Source organism: Cetorhinus maximus, chromosome 12 (assembly GCF_964194155.1).
Source record: "Cetorhinus maximus chromosome 12, sCetMax3.hap1.1, whole genome shotgun sequence".
Classification (NCBI taxonomy): Eukaryota; Metazoa; Chordata; class Chondrichthyes; order Lamniformes; family Cetorhinidae; genus Cetorhinus; species Cetorhinus maximus.
In genome coordinates this window covers 60,381,310-60,394,030 of record NC_135890.1, presented here as the reverse complement: position 1 = coordinate 60,394,030, position 12,721 = coordinate 60,381,310, and the positions used below count along the sequence as shown (strand labels likewise).

Below are 12,721 nucleotides of genomic sequence, written 5' to 3'. Positions count from 1 at the left end.
CAGCCCCAACTCCGCTGGACCACCCAACCTACCACCCCCCAAACAACCCTACCCTCCTCACCCATCCCACTGACCACCCTATCCCCTCACTCACTTACCCTCTCTCCTGTCCAAGTGGCTGGGACCTTTAAACTTACCAGTTTATGGCAGCTAATGGCGTAAAAAGGGAACATGGCTTCACTCCCCCCTGCCAATCTGTACTACACCAAAGGGACTCCCAGAGCACTGCGCTGCACATTTCTCAGCAGGCCCGGGTCGGAAATCCAGGCGAGAAATGTGCAGCTCCAATCTAGGGTAAGTAAAAAGGAGTGGAGTGGCAATCCGACGGTGATTCAGAAGAATCCACTTCACGGAAGATTCAGCCCCAAGTATACTTAATCTATTAAACTGATTCCCCTTAATCTACCCTACTAGTTACAACGTCAAGAAAATTTAACAAATTTGTCAAACACAATTTCCCTTTTGTAAAACCCTGTTGACCTTATCTGATCAAATTATGATTTTTTAAATGCATTATTAAGGCTTCCTTAATTCACATGAGCAACTGGTGAAAATACATCCAGCACATTGCTTTACATCAGCATTCATACTTCAGTGGGGTCAGGAAGATGTCTGAGGCCAAATAAGGTGACAATCATGCCGGGAAACCTGAAATTGTGATTTTTTTACCTACAAAAACAAATTTCCTCTGCCTTCCTGACCCAGCACTATTTTCATCTGGCCCTTCCGCCAGTGCTTAGGTGCTAAACGCACATAGGCCTATTCTGAGGTCAGGGTCGCCATTGTGAGGACCATAGGAAATTTGAATTTCCTTCCCCATGCTATTTTCGTATGCTGGTGTAGCTTTTGGCACCTCCATGGAGAGTTCATGACCACTGGGGGAAGCTAGCTGAGGAGCTGGGATTATTCAGACAAGTGTTAAATGTTTTGACACCTTTAAATATCACAATTAGATGCTGTTTTGAAATGTAGATATGCTTTTAATGCAGTGATTCATCAGAGGGCTCTGTCCTTCAAAAGGTAAATTGACCATTACATTCACCAGATTGTGTAACTGTTGACATGCAATACATACGAACATACAAATTAGGAGCAGGAGTAGGCTACTCAGCCCCTCGAGCCTGCTCCACCATTCAATAAGATCATGGCTGATCTGATTGTAACCTCAACTCCACATTCCTAACTACCCCTGGTAACCTTTCATTCGCTTGCTTATCAGGAATCTATCTAGCTCTAACTTAAAAATATTCAAAGTCTCTGCTATCACCAGCTTTTGAGGAAGAGAGTTCCAAAGACTCATAAAAATCTGAGGGAAAAAAATTCTCCTCATCTCTGTCTTAATTGTGCAATCACTTATTTTTTAAAGAATGACCCCTACTTTTAGATTCTCCCACAAGGTGAAACATCCTTTCCACATCCACCCTGTCAAGACACTTCAGGGTCTTACATGTTTCAATCAAGTCTCCTCATGCTCTTCTAAACTCCAACAGATATAAGCATAGTCTGTCCAACCTTTCCTCATTACAGTGCTTTTATCAATGGAGATAGTGCCATAATGTATTCAAAACTGTAGAAAATGTGCTCAGAAACTTTCCTGTCAAACTTTGGACTGAGATTTAATTGTCCAGATATCTTTTACTTTGAAAAAATTGCTCTGATCCAATCCATTGATTGAAAGGCAGTCTGCTTTGAGATGGAAAAGATAACATCTTTTTTTTTCAGTTTTGCGGTAGAGCGATGTCTGGAGCTAAGAGCTGATGTTTTGATAGCTCTGGTCATTATGAATGCTTGGCTGAGTTCCAAAAGCTTCTAGAGTACTCAGCTCTGTTGACATAGCTGTTCCTGGGAGTGACTGACAGTTTTACCAGGTTGTTGTAACATAACCTGCCTTTGATGTGGTTCCTGAGTATTTGGTTGTTTGCTTATACAACATGATAGCCACTTAAGGGATTAAACTTTTTTCCAACGGGACTACAGATTTTCTCAGCAGTATCAATGACAGAGATTTGAATGTGAATTTTATTAGATCGTTACACATTTAATTTTTTTTCATCCACACCCATTGCTATTGCATGAATCCTAAGTACTGAGCGTAGTGGATACTGGGTGAGTGGCTATGAAGCATACAAGGGGACATGGGAGAGGCATGGGGGAAATGAGGGAGCATGAGTGTTGAGGGATGAGGGTTAGTAGGCTTAAGAATGTTGTTGGGATGTTGTTGAACGAGAATGAGGTGGGGATTCTAACCAGCCCACCTACGCCTCCACACTCTTCCCACACTACATTGCAGCTTGCAAACTGCACATAGTACCTGCCCCTTGCGCAAAAAAACAAAAATCGTAGGCAAAGTCGGTCATTAGCCGGGTGTGCATTTTGGAAACCACAAAAGGGCCTGATTTGCATTTCATGATCCCAAGAGGAATATCCAGACCTTGGTGTTGGGTCAGCCTAGGCCCCCAAGCACAACCTTGAACATGATTTTACTTTAGTGTGACAGTGATAATGAGTTGGCAGGCCATTTTACATTCCACCTTTTTACTGCAATGGAAAATAAGAAAAGATGCAAAATGTTCCAGAATCACTATCACCCACTACCATGCGAAGTCAAAATTAACCACATTTAGTCCAGGTCAGAACTGGTTGTACCTGACAAAGGCAGGTCCATGCTGTAAGGATGGGAAGAGGATAATATGCTAGAATTGGCTTTGTTGTCTGTCCTATTCCATCTCCAATGATTGTTCCATCTTCTGAATAAGCAGCAACTGCAAAGATGTATTTTTCATTAGGTTCGATGTCTTTTACCTCCAGTAGACACTCTCCAAGTGCTGGTACCTTCAGATAGAAGAAAGGTGATATTATTGTTTCACACAATTCACAATGTTCACACAATGGGCTGGATTTTCATCAAAGAGACAAGTATCAGGAGTCAGGAATGTTTCCGACCCTGCAAACATATTCCCCATTAAGGAGGCCATTGCCTGCACTATTTGACTGTCAGGGAGTGGGTGTGGGATGGAAGCAAACCTGAGTTGACAATCAGGGCGGCCGGATGACAACACTGGCAAGCTAGAAGGCCCATCTCTGTTTACTGGGACATCAGTCCTGTCAGGCCCTCAAGCTCTCACCCTTCAACCCCCTCACTCTGCCATCCACCCTCCATGCCCCCTCATATTTTCCATGCCCTCAATATCTCCCATGTCCATTCCATGCCCCTTCCATTACCCCCAAGACACTTCCATACTCCCATGTATCATCCACACCCACTCTCCATGTATCCAATATATACAGAAGAAATAAGCCTGCAGCAAATCTGGCAAGTCTTTGAAATTATCCTGAAACTGACAACATAAGCAGAAGTTTTGAAAAAATACTTCAAAATAAACTGCTCAGCTTACAACCTCTTAAAAGTGTTAATCAATCCCAGTAGTTCATAGTATCTATTTCAAAAACCTTTATGTACTTCAGACCTCTTAATCTTGTGTAACTAAACACATAGGCATTGAAAAACCACATCAAATAAAGAGCAGGTTATTACAAGGTAATAGAGATGTCAGTCAAATAGAGCTTGCACTTTCCTTTAAGCTGTGTAAACATTGCCTGTTGAGCTACATTAATTCATCATTCTTGGAATTCAGTCAAGCATTCATAATGAGGTCATCTAGAACAACAATGTCTGTTGATACAGTTGCCAGATGGCCTCATTACAAATGCCTGGCTGAACTCCAAGAATGACACTTAGCTCAGCAGGCAATTTTTACACAGCTTGAAAGGGAGTGCAAGCTTTGCTTGACTGACATATATTTTACCTTGTAATAACTTAATCTTTCTTTGATGTGGTTTTCAATGCCAGTATGTTCATTTACACAAGATTAAGAGGTCTGAACTAGATTAAAAACTTTTTGACATTGGTACTATGAATGGCTGTAATTGATTGGCAGTTTTATGAGAAGGTAGGCAGGGAAATTTATTTCAATGGGACTGTTGAGCGGTTGGCATTTTTTATGGCCAACTCAGGACGAGGGTTTCCCTATGGCTCACAACTCCTCTGAGAGTCCATGAACCATGTTTACTAATAGAACAGGCCTTGTTTCATCAAAATTGCAGTGGGGTTTGAAATGCCCAAATCTGCAATGGGGCATTCAAGGGCAAGGGTGCTGCATGAAGGCTAACTACCCACAACCTTATCCCATACCAGCAAAAAATGGCTGAAAACATGAATGGGTGCAGGAAATCTGGAATCGGGTCCCCGGTATCATTTTTTAAGGACTCCCGCTCAGCAAAAATCTAGATCAATATATAACATCAAAAAGATAATGGGCTGTAACTCCCAACTAGTGTCGGAAAGAGACAGCCTGCTGGAATTAGAAGAAATAAATACATACCTGCCCTTGAAAATTACATTGATACTTCCATCCACCGGAGCTGCTTGGCACCTGCATCAAAAGACTCCTCACAGGTCCCAGCAAAGTACAGCTCCAGCGGATTCAAGGAGGCCACGCCCCTTTTTACAGCACCAGTTGCCGTAAAGCAGGTAAGTTTAATGGGCCCAATGAAATTGACAGGCCAGGGGGAAGCTAAGTGTCTAAGGTAAGTGGGTAGGACCTGGGGGGTGGGGGGGGGGGGGGGGTGGCGGGTGGTGGGATCGGAGGACAGCAGGATTCGGGTGGTGGGGGGTTATCAGAGGTCCAGGGGTGGATGGGGGATGCCAGAGGTCAGGGAGGGGCGAGGGGCTTGGAGGTGGAGGGTGTTGGAGGTCGGGGGATAGTGTATTTGGGGGGGGGGGGGGGGGGGGGGTCAGAGGTCCGGGCGGGCTGAGGGTGTGGGGGGAGTCCTGTGGGGGGGGGGGGGGTGGGCGGCTCGGAGTTCTGGGGGATGGGAGGTCAGAGGTGTGGGGGTCAGAGGTCAGGGTGGGGGCTGGAGTCGGGGGTTGGGGGGGTTGGAGGTTGTTTGGGGGTTCAAGGTATGGGGGTGTCGGAGGTCAGAGGGGTGGTGGGTGAGGGGTGTCAGAGGTCAAAGGGGTTAGAAGTTGAGGGGATCAGAGGTCAGAGCAGTGGGGGTATGAGGGGGTTGGAGGTCGGGGGTAGTGGAGGTCAGAGGTTGGGTGGGGCGGGGGAGTTGGAGGTCAGGGGTGTGGGGGTAGTCCTGTAGTGAGGGTCAGGGATGTGGGGGGAAACCGTGGAGGGGGAGTCGGGAGAGTCCTGTGGGGTCGGTCTGGGTGTTTACAATAGTTACGCAGAAGTCAGAAGAGGTTTTAGTTCTTCTAACTTTTTCTGAGTAACTATTGGTGTAACCTTGATGGAGCCATCTGAGGTTTGTGATTTAAACCGCATTTTCGGGTGGTTCCCAGTGCAGGACAATCATCCAGAGGAAGTGTGGCCTTCTGGGCAATTGCCATGCAAACTCTTACCTAAGAACCTCCAAGAGGGATTCCCCAGTGCATCTTTGGGATTCCCCCCAAATCCGATGCTGGGGAGCTTGGAGGTTACAGCCCAATGCCTTATTAAAATATATTTAATGGAAATTGTAGTTCACTAGATATCATAATATAATAATTAACCGCCATTCAATCATTGGATCATAAATGGATTTTCTTTCTGTACCTCATGCCCTGTACCCCCAAAGTGAGAATCCTTCAGCCGTACTTTGAGAATGCTTCCTGTTGCAGTACGACCAAATATGCGATACCAGTAAACCTTAACAAAGAGGAATGAAAAGCTTTCAGCATGCTTTTAATTGTTAAAAATGTAAATATATAAAAACTAGTTAAATCATGCATCCAGACTATTAAACTTGCCATACCTTATTAGATTATTAGGTTAACCTATGATGCACTCAGACAAAGAATGTGGTGATCAAGATTGAGGGCCACTTCTTCATGCCTCTGTCTGTGTTGGAATGGACACAGGCAGGGTTTTAAAAATGTCGGATGGAACCTGATTCCAGGATTCCCACCCCCATTCCAACCTGTGGCATTTTTAAGGGTGTGGGATAAGAGGACAAGCCGGCACACAGCTCTCCCACCCTAGCCAGGTATCAAAAATGAGGTATCAAGCTAGAACACAGGACTACTTGTGTGCCAAATAACATAAGCAGCAAGTGACAGACAGAGATAAGCAATTCCACAACCAACAGATCAGAGCTAAGCTCTGCAGTCCTGCCGCATCCAGTCATGAATGGTGGTGGACAAGTAAACAACTCGCTGGAGGAGGAGGCTCCACAAATATCCCCACCCTCAATGATAGGGGAGCCCAGCCCATCAGGGAAAAAGATAAGGCTGAAGCACTTTCTACAATCTTCAGCCAGAAGTACCGAGTGGATGATCCATCTCGGCCTCCTCCGGAGGTCCCCAGCATCACAGAGGCCAGCCTTCAGCAAATTTGATTGACTCCACATGATATCAAGAAACGGGTGAAGGCACTGAATAGTGCAAAGGTTATAGGCCCTGACAATATTCAAGCAATAGTACTGAAGACCGTGCTCCAGAACTTGGCGCGTCCCTAGCCAAGCTGTTCCAGTACAGCTACAACACTGGCATCTACCCGGCTATGTGGGAAATTGCCCAGGTATGTCCTGTACACAAAAAGCAGGACAAATCAACCCGGCCAATTACTGCCCCTCTACTCTCCATCATCAGTAAAATGATGGAAGGGGTCATCAACAGCGCTATCAAGTGGCACTTGCTTAGCAATAACTGACGCCTGGTTTGGGTTCTGCCAGGGCCACTCAGCTCCTGACCTTACTACAAGCCTTAATTCAAACATGGACAAAAGAGCTGAACCCCCGAGGTGAGGTGAGAGTGACTGCCCTTGACATCAAGGCCGTGTTTGACCAAGCATGGCATCAAGGAGCCCTAGCAAAACTGGAGTCAATAGGAATCAGGGGGAAAATTTGCCATTGGTTGGAATCATACCTAGCACAAAGGATGATGGTTGTGGTTGTTGGAGGTCAGTTATCTCAGCTCCAGGACATCACTGCAGGAGTTCCTCAGGGTAATGTCCTCAGCCCAACCATCTTCAGCTGCTTAATCAATGACCTTACTTCCATCATAAGGTCAGAAGTGGGTATGTCCGCTGATGACTGCAAAATGTTCAGCACCATTCGTGACTCCTCAGATACTGAAGCAGTCCATGTCTAAATGCAGAAAGATCTGGAAAATATCCAGGCTTGGGCTGACAAGTGGCAAGTAACATTCACACCACACAAGTGCCGGGGAATGACAATCTCCAACAATAGAGAATCTAACCATCACCCCTTGATGTTCAATGGCATTACCATCACTAAATCCCCCTTTATCAACAGTTTGGAGGTTACCATTGACCAGAAACTGAACTGGACTAGCCATATAAGTACTCTGGCTACAATAGCAGGTCAGAGGCTAGGAATCGTGCGACGAGCAACTCACCTCTTGACTCCCCAAAGCCAGTCCATCATCTACAAGGCACAAATCAGAAATGTGATGGAATAATCCCCACTTGCCTGGATGAGTGCAGCTCCAACAACACTCAAGAAGCTTGACACCATCTAGGACAAAGCAGCCCACTTGATTGACACCGCATCCACAAACATTCATTCCCTCCACTGCCGACACACAGTAGCAGCAGTGTGTACCATCTACAAGATGCACTGCAGGAATTTACCAAGGCTCCTTCCAAACCCACGACTGCTACCATCTAGAAGGACAAGGGCAGCAGATAGATGGGAACACCATCACATGGAAGTTCTCTTCCAAGTCACTCATCATCCTGACTTGGAAATATATTGCTGTTCCTTCACTGTTGATGGGTCAAAATCCTGGAACTCCCTTCCTAACAGCACTATGGGTGTACCTACACCACATGGACTACAGCAGTTCAAGAAGGCAGCTCACCACCTTCTCAAGGGCAACAAGGGATGGGAAATAAATACTGGCCCAGCCAGCAAAGCCCACATCCTGTGAATCAATTAAAAAAAAGGACGAGGCTCACAGAAACACTGTACATAGGCGCCTCTCGAGGGCGTATAGAAGACACATGTCTTTTCTGCATTCAAACAAGAGACAGTGTTGTCAATGCCTTCGCATGTCCAGGGATCTGGTAGTTCACATCCTCCATGAGTTGACGCTGTGGGGACTAGGAGGACATCATTTGCCAGTGGCTCTGAAAGTCACCACAGCTCTTATCTTCTATGTGAGTGGCTCTTTCCAGTGCTCCATTGGGGCGTCTCTCAAGCTTCCATGCACAAGTGTATACAGGAGATAACAGATTCCCTTTTTTGCCAAGGCCCACAATTACTTTGACTTTGCTAAAGATCAAGCAAGCCAGGACACCAGAACACTGGGCTTTGCTGCTATTTCCGGATTCTCACAGGTGCAGGGTGCCATTGACAGCACTCATTTGGCTTTAGGAGTTCCCTGGAAATAGGCAGTACAATACATCAACAGGAAAGGCTTCCACTCGCTCAATGTGCAGCTGGTCTACTACCACCAGGAATATATCATGAAAGTTTTTGCGAGAAAGCCGGGAAACTGCCACGACTCCTTCATCTTAAGTAGATTGCAGATCGCAGGCAAACCCGAGGGACCACACAACATCCAAGGTTGACTCCTCGGTAACAAAGGATAGCTACAAAGCACGTGGCTGATGACACCAGTGCGACAGCCATAAACTCCAGTTGAAGGAAGGTACAATGATGGTCATTCTGCCACATGAACATTGGTAGAGCAGACCATTGGCATTTTGAAGATGCAATTCCGATGCCTCGACAGATCTGGTGGAGCACTCCAGTACACTCCCCAAGGATATCATGGATCATCGTGATTTACTGCGCCCTGTACAACCTGGTGCTGCAAAGGTGGGAAGGACTTGCCAGATGCCGTGTTGGAGGAGCAGCACGAATTCAACGGTGAGGAGGACATTGAGAGGAATGAGGGCAATGAGGTCTTGGAAGCCAAGCCTGCAAGGGGAGAAGCCATAGCACAGGCCAGACGAGGCAAGCGTGCACATGAGGCACTCATAGCCACCAGATTCCAGAAGGATAACGACAAGCAACAGTGCTTATCCTGTTGGCCAGTGCCTTCCATGATAAGACCATGTTACCACCAGCGTGGCTAGTGTTCTCAACCATCCTCTTCATTCTGAGATTGAGTATTTACACATTCTGCTCACCATGTCCCCATCCTTTGAAGGATGATGAACCTTCGGGGGTATGTGTCCTTGTTGAGATGAGGTACCAACTGCAGGAGGTCATTACAACATCACACGACAGAAGGTGCTGACTCTTCAAGCGTCTCTTCAGCATCCCAGCCGCTAAGGCAGCCTACAAGAGGCAGGAGTTGCTCTGCAGTCCACAGAGGACTCATAGCAGTGTACCTTCAGTCTAACAAAGCACCTCAAGGAGGTCCATCTCCAGCAACAGAAAAACACCTTACGTGTCACTTCGATAGTGATGCTGTGAGGCTAGACTTGGGCCAAGGCGGGCGAGGAAGGTCAAGATGTGTTAACACTTGTTCAAAGCACTCTGTCCTCAGCGTTACCCTGATCCCCATTACACTGAGGCCTTCCACTCTCAGTTAGGGATGCAGGGCTTCAGTTAGCCTGACCTTTCAATGGACATAGATCACCTCAGGATGACCATCTTCACACATTTGCCTGACAGACATGAAAAAGCCTCCTTTTTGACATTGTCAGTTTCCCATAATGGTCAGCCCTGGCCCTTGCAACCTCGAAAATGCAGACACACCATGGAGCCCTCAAAGTTTCACTATATTGATAATAACAAGCACACATCAGCTGTCAGCCCCTTTATGCCCTAAGCATTGCCTGCCCATCAAGCTAACATCTGAGCATTGAGACTGTGATCAACAGTTCCATTGACTGCAACACATTTCCACATGGATGTAACATCGCTGAGCTCAGCGAGTGTTTAGGGGAGGGGAGGCTAAGCAGAATGATTGGGCCAGTGCTACATCCTTTCTTTTTGACAGTAGCCTTGTGGGCACTATACAGACAATTCCAAGGTGCAAAACAGTTAAAGCTGTGGCTTTGAGAGCCAGGACAAAATTGTGCCCATGAGGGTCAGAGCACTGGTACATTGAGGTGGGAAGGTGCACACACTTATGAACAGCTTAGCAGCTGTACAGTCAGAGTCGACAACGTGTTAAGGCTGGCACAAGTGCACACAACCTCTGAGTATGGACTTATAAATTGCAAACCCTCACAGATGACAGAGAACATGGAGTTCAAAGAAAGATTATCCTTCTCCATGCATCTCTACATCGCCCCTTCTACACGATACCTTCGCCTTTCCACAATGCAGGTGAAATGGAACACTACATGAGCCTCCACCTGACACAGCCAAGAATGAACATCACTCGAACATGCAGTGCATGTCGATGAGATGCCTTGCACAAGCACAATTTACATTGAGGGTGAGGCATCACTGAAGCCAATAACGAACTGAGAAGGGACACACACTATGATGAGATGACCAGTGGCACATGATGCAAAATCTGTGACAAGTTGGGGGAGGGAACATGGTATCACATCTGATCGAGCATAACACAACTCAACATACAGAGGAGGCATACAGAAGAGGAGATGTGGAATGGTGCAATTCTATTTACATTGGTGGAAAGTTTATACATGTGGCGAACACCTGTGCCACTGTTGTGCTCCTACTATTTCTTGATCTTGCTAACCCTACCGCTGTGTCTTGCTGCATCCCCAACATCCACAGAGGAGATGGAAGCAGCCTGCTGACGGCTAAGCCCTGTTGTCTGTGATGACTTCAGCAGGTGTCCTCTAGAGGGCCAACTCCTGAAGGGCCCCAGGCTGCTTTGGGTCTCCTGCTGTGGGGCAGGTGTACCCTCCTTGGTTTGTGGAGCTGGAGGTGATGAGGTCACAGGCAGAGAGGATTGGGATGGGCAGGATGCTCCTTGCGTTATCTGGGTGGATGGTCCTCGTCCCTATGGGTGCCCAAGGGCCCTTGGATGACTCTTTGAGGAGAAGATGCACCGAGAGTTATATCTAGGTGCCCTGGCCCCCTCTCACGTAGCTACTAGTTGGATATCGCAAATGCCTACAGTGATGGAGTGCAACTCCCGCAGCAGCACATGCGCGATGTCCTGAACCAAGTTCCTACTAGTGTTGACCTCAGTGCACTGGCATGCTATTATTAGACATTACAGCAGGGCACTTGGAAAAATTCAGGATAATCAGGCAGAATCAACATGGTTTTTTGAAAAGGAAATCATATTTAACCAATTTATTGGAGTTCTTTCAAGTATGCTGTGGATAAAGGTTGTACTGTATTTAGGTTTCCATATGGCTTTTGATAAGGTGCCATATCAAAGGCTATTGCAGAAAAATAAAAGCTCATGGTGTAGGGGGTAACACATTGGCATGGTCAGAAGATTGGCTAGCTAACAGGAAACAGAGGGGTGGCATAAATAGATCTTTTTCTGATTGGCAAGATGTAATAAGTAGTGCATCACAGGGATCAGTGCTGGGGCCTCAATTTTTACAATTTATATAAATGACTTGGATGAAGGGACTGAAGGTACAGTTGCTAAATTTGCTGATGACACAAAGATAGGTAGGATAGTAAGATGTGAAGAGGACACAAGGATTCTGCAAAGGGATATAGGTAGGTTAAGTGAGTGGGCAAAGACCTGCAAATGTTGTATAATGTGGGAATATGTGAAATTGTCCATTTTGTCAGGAAAAATAAAAAAGCATATTATCTAAATAGTAAGAGATTGCAGAGCTCTGAGATGCAGAGGGATGTAGGTGTCCTGGTGCATGAATCACAAAAGGCTAGTAGGTACAGCAAGTAATTAGGAAAGTAATTGATATCATTATGAATATTATCATTTATTGAGAGGGGAATTGAACACCGAAGTAGGGAGGTTATGCTTCAGTTATACAGAGTACTGGTAAGACCACATCTGGAGTACTGTGTACAGTATTGGTCTCCTTATTTAAAGAAGGATGTAAAGGTTTTGGAATCAGTTCAGAGGTTTATTAAACTAATACCTGGGGTGGGCGGGTTATCTTATGACGAAAGGTTGGACAAGCTAGACTTGTATCCACTGGAGTTTAGAAGAGTAAGAGAAGACTTGATTGAAACACATAAGTTTCTGAGGGGACTTGACAGGGTCAATGTAGAGGGGATGTTCCCTCTTGCAACAGAATCTAGTACTACAGGGCACTGTTTAAAAATAAGGTGTCGCCCAGTGAGGACAGAGATGAGGAGAATTTTTTCTCTCAGAGGGTTGTGAGTCTTTGGAGCTCTCTTCCTCAAAAGACGGTGGAAGCAGAATCTTTGAATATTTTTAAGACAGAGGTAGATAGATAAGTAAGGGGGTTATTGAAGGCGGGAATGTGGAGTTGAGGTTACAATCAGATCAGCCATGATCTTGTTGAATAGTGGAGCAGGCTTAAAGGACCGAGTGGCCTACTCCTGGCCCTAATTTGTATGTTGGTCTGCCAGCGCTATTACCTCAGACTAAATGCAAACAGACTCCTCCACCATACGTTGCAATCTGTGGAATGCAGCTGACAACCCTGCCTGATATTCCCATGTTTGTTGCTGCACCTCCAACATCTGCATTGAAGCCAAGTCTACAGGCACATCATCTGACTGGGACTCAACAGAATCCTGACTCCAGCAGTCCTCCAAGTGTTGGTGACCCTGGATGTCCCGGCCTCTACCTGCTGTGAGCCAGAATCTGTGCTGTGCTCAC

At 46.1% G+C, this 12,721-nt stretch overlaps 1 protein-coding gene across 1 annotated transcript in view; it reads right to left on the bottom strand.

Moving 5' to 3' along the window:
- Window positions 1-12,721, bottom strand: part of cfap54 (cilia and flagella associated 54) — a 264,156-nt gene that overhangs the window by 84,390 nt on the left and 167,045 nt on the right. The window contains exons 23-24 of the mRNA XM_078554638.1: window positions 5,601-5,693; window positions 2,647-2,832 (exon numbers count right to left, since the gene is read on the bottom strand). Coding sequence (XP_078410764.1) covers window positions 2,647-2,832; window positions 5,601-5,693 — 279 coding nt within the window. The remainder of the gene's footprint in view (window positions 1-2,646; window positions 2,833-5,600; window positions 5,694-12,721) is intronic.